The following is a 7,240-nucleotide window of genomic DNA, read 5'->3' as shown; positions in this document are numbered from 1 at the left end:
AGGATTGGTTGTGAGATCTCCCTGGCAGGATCCATAATAAAAAAATCTCTGTGAAATATACGCCAATGCTTTACCTTCAGTTTTCCTATCAAGACCTACAGTGAATTCACAGCAGTGAATTCGCTAAAAGTATTTTAAATGTTCATTTGAACAAGTGATTAAAAAGTGATTTTTTTTCTACTGAGGGCAGTGGTGTCTCAGTGGTGAAGGTACTTGACTTGTAATCAGAAGGTTGCCAGTTCAGGCGCCACCACCAACCAAGTGCCACTGTTGGGCCCCTGAAAAAGACCCTTAACCCTCAATTGCTTGAATTGTATTCAGTCATAACTGTAAGTCACTTTGGTAAAAGGTCAGCTAGAAGCTGTAAATGTAAGAACCTGAAGATCAGCTCTGCTCTGTGGATCTCTCAAGTACATGAAGCCTGAGACGGGTCTGCTCACTCACCTCACAGCCTGCAGCTCAACAGAATACTGCCCCTCTCATTGGCACTGTGAGATGACACTCCATGCTGGCCGCTTTCAGTTCTAGTGTGAGGGAAGTTGTTCGTGCATGAAGGATCTGGATAACACTGTTTCCCTCATGTCAGTATATTAGCCTCTTCAAAAAGGTCTGCTTTAAGTGTATCCAATCTAGCATGAGTGTCGTGTGTGTCGTCCGGATACATGGGTATACCAGTATTGCCCCAGCTGACAGTGAGTTCTCAAGGACTGCTAAGAGTTCTTTTAACAGACTACTGTGCAGGTTGCTTTGTCTCTTTGTAGTTGCTTTCTTTCCACTTCTGAAAGGATGTGAATATTGTTCATTTACAGCCAGGTGATTTGTGATCATGCTGTTATTTGAAATGTAGACATTAGGTGGCAGCATAAATCAACTCAAACTGTGCAGTCTTCCGCTTTTCATTTTAAACTAAGTCAGAAAATGGGAAATATACTTATGTAACCTTATATTTGACAGACTAGGGTACTTGACCAGTAATCAGAAGGTTGCCAGTTCAAGCCCCACTACCGCCAGGTTGCCACTGTTGGGCCTTTGAATAAGACCCTTAACCCTCAATTACTCAAATTGTTCTCAGTCATAATTGTAAGTTGCTTTGGATAAAAGCGTCAGCTAAATGCCATAAATGTAGATTTCATTGATTGAAGGGGAGGGGAATCTGGGTTAGGTTGTGTTAAGTTGGTGTGTGTTAGGTTGGGAATATGTAGACTGGTATTTGGTTTACACTTTCTGTGGTTTATGCTGTACATAAAATCAGTTATGCTACAGATTGTTCATTATAAAAGTCCAAATTGGTTTGCATAGCTTTTTTTTTTCTTTAAAATGTTTTGAAACAGTTTATGCTTAATTTCATCCATCCTGTTGGTTAAACTATAATTATATGCCTAATTTCCAGTGTTTAATCGACCCTGCTGGTTAAAATGTATGTATATGCCTAATTTCCAGAGGTTAATCCAGGCTAATGTCTATCTCAGGAGAAAGATATTTTTTGTTGTTGACTGTCTTTATGAGAACACAATATCACAAACCACATCATCCTTCCTACGCAACACTGCAGATACCATGTTCTTTATCCTGCTCCCTCAAAGGTCATCAGAGCAGGTAACACACACATGCACAGGTATTCTGAGTTGTAAACAGTCGAGCTCAATAACTGAGTTAAAGCCTATCAGGCATCTTCCTACAGAATTCCCTTCTGCATCACAATGCAGATAATATAAATATATCAATGTCTAAAGAACAAACAATGTCTGTCAGCTAATTTCTTTATATTAGCCTACATTGTTAATTATATTCTTAACCATGTAAATTTGTACTCAAATTATTGTTTTGTGTGTGTGTGTGTGTGTGTGTGTGTGTGTGTGTGTGTGTGTGTGTGTGTGTGTGCATGCTTGTTTGAGCATATGTTCGCTTATTTTAACCTAGCAAAAGGTTTATTTACACTTCTTTGTGTTCCTCAAAGTGTAGGCGGTATGTTTCTCTCTCTCTCTTTCTCTCTTTCTCTCTCTCTCTCTCTCTCTCTCTCTCTCTCTCTCTCTGTGTATGTATGTGTGTGTATATGCATGCGCATGTCTCTTCATAAGTGGGTTGGCAGCATTCCAGCAAGATAATACGATGACATATTGTGTTTCTTTAGACCAAAGAGCACTACTTGACATTGGAACTTGTCAAAAGTCACGCACTCAAAAAACACGAACAAATCACGCAAGGTGCATTCACCAACAGTAACAAGCCCATTTCGAGCAATTCCAACCAAGATTCAGCGCAAAGAAAAGCTTATACCAGACAACTTAGAATGAGGCGCCTAAGCCCAGTCGTGCGTGTTTGACCGTCCCACTCTCCCAGTCATGCGACCCCTGCCACATTATCAGAGACACTCAACGAAACCTTTACGTTCAGTGCTGATTCGCGAGCATGTCTCCGAGCATATTAAGACCACAGGAAATGTGATATTGATGTTTTCGCACGCCTATGTGAACTTTGCGTTTTTACGCCCACATGCGTCAAACAAACACTCTCTGTTTTAAGGCTGTGAATTCCCTGTTGCAGAGCACTGATAAGAAAAGTGCAGGCACTGCACGTTTCGAGCTGGTTCTAACCCCCCCCCCCCCCCCCAAAAAACTGCTGATATACACTGGGATCTGTTTTTCCCACTTGGCCATCATTTCCATAGCATATATTACATCTAAGTCAGAGCCACACCACAATATAAATATTTAGCCTTGAAAAGCAATTCTTCATAGACGCCGCAAGAACTCAGATAAACATCCCTTCCTGAGCCAAAACGGGAAGATTTTTTGACTCCATAATTTACTCGCACTAGTAGTGTAAACAACACCAAAACATGGTCTAACTGATCACTATTGGTCCTGCCATGCCATCTTCAGCTCTGTATAGAGATACAGGGGCAACATATGTCCAAACCCTCTCTACTGAAGTCTGCTAGGATCACCACATCGTAGTATGAAAATTAACAGTATGATTAAAAACCAAATGAAATCCTCAATTCTTAAGGCTAGAATTCTTGACTGAACAATAAACCACAAATGTTGGTGAATTTCCTCACTGCTGCTTGGTTACCAGTTTCACAGATCATGCTCAAAAAGAATACATCTAATGGAACAATAGATGGAAATGATCATTTTTATAGCTTTTATTATTTAAATGATTTAAAACAACTAGATATACACACAAATACAAAGACAATATCATATGTTTTAGAACAAATATAAAGTTTTATTTTGCAGTTATGTTTATTACATAAGGGATGTTGAAAATACTATTGAATCATGTCACAATTAAGTTGTAGCAACATAAACCTGTATACGAGCAAGACTTACACCATGCCTTTTTTTCCTGCATAGATTTAAGTAAGATGTTTGGTTATACTCTCTGAAAGTGTTGTTTTCTATGAACTGATCTGTCTACTTAGTGCTGCCTTATGCAAAAACACACACAACATTATCATTTAATATTTTCAAGGTCAGTGGAATGATGAAATGAATTTGTGTGGGTGATAAGTTATAGCTGTTATCAGTTATTGCTCTGTAAGTTGCTTTCCTCTGTCATGACTCAAATCAATCATTAAATTAGGTACCTGGCTGAAAAAATGTAATATTGTATTTCTAGGTGTGTGAGTGTGTGTGGGTGATATAGCAAGTGTGTGTGCGTACGTGTGGGTGATATTGTGGGCTTTTGTTCTGTGTGGGTAACATAAGCCTAGGCTTCCTTTGTGGAGCAGTCCAGTCTGTCCTCTCATGGTTCAGCACAGACCTCAGTGTTCACCTGATCTTAAACAGCTCTGCCGTGACTTCAGGTAAGCAGCAGATGTCCTCTCTGATCATACACATCTGCACCGTTCACAGTAAGACAGGACTATGAGCTAAGTTGTGGTCTGCATGGAGTCAAGATATGATTTGTTTTGTCTATTCACCATTCGCAATGGTGGCTGTATAACATTTAGGCTAAAAGTTAAAATCAAAAAAGAAAAACACAATACATAACATTTATTACCTTAAGAGAAAAGTTTACTAATTCATTAGTTTCACCTAAAACTCCCCAGTAATATTCCCCAGTTAATTGTAATTAAACACTACAGAAATTATGTTAACCTCTCATCTGGACTACAGATATTCTCAATACCAGTTACCAGTGTATAAAAATTGGTGAATCTCTTCTTTAGCCATTCCATAGCCACACAGGCCACACCATAGCAAACTGCATAAATGGACATTTAGTGGAGTCTTGGAAGGCTGGAGTTTGAAAACATGGACTATATAATTTCAGCCAATTTTGGCCAGGCCTTTAAGTGAAGTTCCCAAAACTAGTTCATTATTGAAGTTGTTGATGTATTTCTTTATTTTTGCTTTAAAGTGAATGCTTTTTACAACGATATTTCATAGTCCCATAACAAACCTACAGTATTTCATAATAATGTAATTTATTGCTGAATTCACTATCTAGGCTGCAGTACCTACGTCACACTGATTAACGAAGAAAACTCCAGTACCCACAAGCCCCTTCTTCCGCTGCCGTAGCGCGCACCCCTGCCGAGTTTGCTTACGTCATGGCTGGAACTGCCCTGTCACGCGCTGTTAGTAAAAGTTGGGATAGCAGCTCGAGTCAAAGAGAGAGCGCGAGGCGAGTTCGCGGACAGCCCCTCCACGAGCGTGTTGACAAACAGCGGCGAGTTTCCTCCGCGCGCGCCACCGCGTCCGGGCTATTGCAAAGTTTGTCGGATCTGCGCGCACCGAGGCTCTCTACACGCTCGCGAGTCCGGACCGTCATCCGGAGAGCGTCGGGAAAGCTCGCGCTCCGCCAGCCGCGCGGATCCTCTCCGGCGTCGCGCCGAAGTTTGGGCTTCCTAGCCGGTAAATGTGGTGACGCTGTCGCGTGCTCGGCGACAGTCGGCGCGGAGAGACGGGAGCGCTCGAGCCGCCAGACCCGATGACAACTGCCAACTGCAGCGGGAATGAGGAGCTGGACTTCAGGCTGATGTTTGACGAGGACGGACAGCACGCGCCGCTAGGCCCCGCAGGTCAGTGCGAGCTGCAGACTTTATCCCAACTTCACGCTCCTCGTGCAGTCAGTAGGACTGCGCGGCTCAGCGCGTGCTCCCCGAGCCGGGGAGAGCTGCAGAGTTTATCCCTCCAACTTCACACGAGCGTCTGCTCGAGCGATAACGTCGTGCGGCTGTTTGCGTGTGCAGCTGCACAGTCGCGATGCCAAGCGGCCGGTCGAGCTGCCGGGAGCTGCGTAGTTACGCGCAGCGGAGGCGCTAAAACTTGAACTAACCGCGACGTCTCTCCATAAACGCCATTTAGAGACTCTAGAGACTCCCGCCTTTAAAAAGTTTAGTAGATGCTTCACGGATTAAACGCGCAGTGTTCACACGTGCTGCACTAGTCTGACTGACACTTTCATTCATTACAGGGTGATAAGCTTGCGCTTCGCCGCGTGCCTTTATTTACACAAACACGCACAAATATTTATACAAATGTTTGCGCAAATATTTAGGGTCTGTGATGTTGGTAACCCGAACCCTAGGACATAGTTTATTTATAGAACTGATTAATTTATTGGGACGATTTAAACTAAATCTATTGACGTTTCAACCTTTTTTGAACCGCAAGCAGAGGCTACACATTTAGTTACAAAATGTACTTGTAGCATGAATGTAAATATCGTCCATCATAAAACGAGATGTAAAATTTAGGACGTTATAAAAAATATATATTTTATTTTGTGAATTTATGAAACGCTCAGTCTAAATTTAGAGGTGTTCATTGTAACGTTTTAAGCAAAATCACACAGCACCATAATTAAGATGTTCATCTTAATATAAAATAACTAAATAAATTATCACCCTGAGCAAAAATGCTACCTTACGTTTTGTAAAGTATACAAGAAATAATAATATCCACGGTTTCATAATGGTTTGAAGTAGTTGTGCATGCTTGTTACAAAGACCTAAATATTTCTGCATTTTCCAATCCTATTCTTACTTAATTTGTTAACCTATGCTTTTGTGGCAGTTATGTGTCTGTATGGAATGGTCTACATAGATAATATTGTTATGAAATAGACTGCAATATTCAGTTGCATAACAAGTGTACATCTTCAAATGTGCTCACTTATGTTTGTAATAGTAGTTCATATTAGCAAAAAAAAAAAAGTATACACTTTAGTGAGTTGAAAAGTCATGGCAGCATCGATGGAGAACACTTGAGTTGTTGGTGTGCAGCTGCTTCTGAACACACTCAAATGAAGAAATAATTAGAAGCACATCGTCACTAAGGTTTTTATTTCTAGCTTTGATCCTCTAACAGGACCAAGCTGCTGTCAGTGTGGACATGGTTTGGGGATGCTTGTCTTGTGCTCCTGGCACGTTTTGGGTGCCAATTTGGTGCCAGTTTCTTTGGTAGGTCTTGTGTCCAGGTCCTGGCTGCATCTGTAGGTTGCTTGGTTTTGAACTGGCCTGATCAGGACAGATGTGTGTTCTTGTTTGTGCATTAGCCAGAATTAGATGTAATACGATATATGAACACAGTAGGAAAACGGGCATCTGTCAGTCTGCTTGGGTGTGTCGAGAAAGGAAGCAGACTTGTAGAGCTAAGCCGACATGCTTTGAGTGTGTGTGTGTGTGTGTGTGTGTGTGTGTGTGTGTGTGTGTGTGTGTGTGTGTGTGTGTGTGTGTGTGTGTGGGAGGTGAAGTATCGGCAGGTGCTGGATTGTTCTTTTCTACAAGTGGAGATTGACTGACTGCAAAAGCCCTTTCACAGATGCAAAGCAGCGTTTAACAACCAGCAAAAACGCAGGTTTGCATAGACGCCTGACTACAGTACCTGCCTCCTCTCCAGCACCGTGTACATGCAGCATAGCACAAGCAAAGTGCCCGGTGACGTCCTGAACATGACTTTGACGCCAGAGTTCTTGCCAGTGAGGCACTGTTTAAGTTTGCTGTGTGTTAGGCTTAGGCAATCTCAGTTTTCTGTCTCTGCGTTGTCTGTTATTACTTGCTTATTACTTGGCTCCAGTAACGGCTGGCTGAAAACCACACAGCACTCATGTAAAATAAATAAATAGATTTATATTTATTTTGCTTTCTTATTTTGCTGTGCTTCTGGTTTATTTGATGTTTAAAAGTGTCGGTAGTAAGCTCTAGCACTCTGTATGCAGTGGAGGAGAGGCTGGAAAATTAAAATTTGCTCGGTCTGATGTTGCACACGCAAGAGAATTTGCACAT

The 7,240-nt window shown here is 41.8% G+C and overlaps 1 protein-coding gene and 1 long non-coding RNA gene across 2 annotated transcripts in view; one reads left to right on the top strand and one right to left on the bottom strand.

Annotated features, from left to right (window-relative positions):
• Positions 1 to 3,577: 3,577 nt before the first annotated feature.
• Positions 3,578 to 7,240, top strand: part of nfatc3a (nuclear factor of activated T cells 3a) — a 54,540-nt gene continuing 50,877 nt past the window's right edge. Inside the window, exon 1 of the mRNA XM_027025948.3 lies at positions 3,578 to 5,032. Within this exon, the coding sequence (XP_026881749.3) occupies positions 4,942 to 5,032 (91 nt within the window). The 5' untranslated portion in view covers positions 3,578 to 4,941. The remainder of the gene's footprint in view (positions 5,033 to 7,240) is intronic.
• Positions 5,011 to 7,240, bottom strand: part of LOC113587329 (uncharacterized) — an 8,858-nt gene continuing 6,628 nt past the window's right edge. Inside the window, exon 3 of the long non-coding RNA XR_003411726.3 lies at positions 5,011 to 7,240. This exon is cut by the window's right edge and continues 248 nt beyond it. This is a non-coding gene — a long non-coding RNA (uncharacterized LOC113587329).

The sequence above is a fragment of the Electrophorus electricus genome, chromosome 23 (genome assembly GCF_041902795.1).
Source record: "Electrophorus electricus isolate QZ-2024a chromosome 23, ASM4190279v1, whole genome shotgun sequence".
NCBI lineage: Eukaryota > Metazoa > Chordata > Actinopteri > Gymnotiformes > Gymnotidae > Electrophorus > Electrophorus electricus.
The sequence above is the reverse complement of the archived record's forward strand: the minus strand, read 5'-3'. Positions and strand labels throughout refer to the sequence as shown.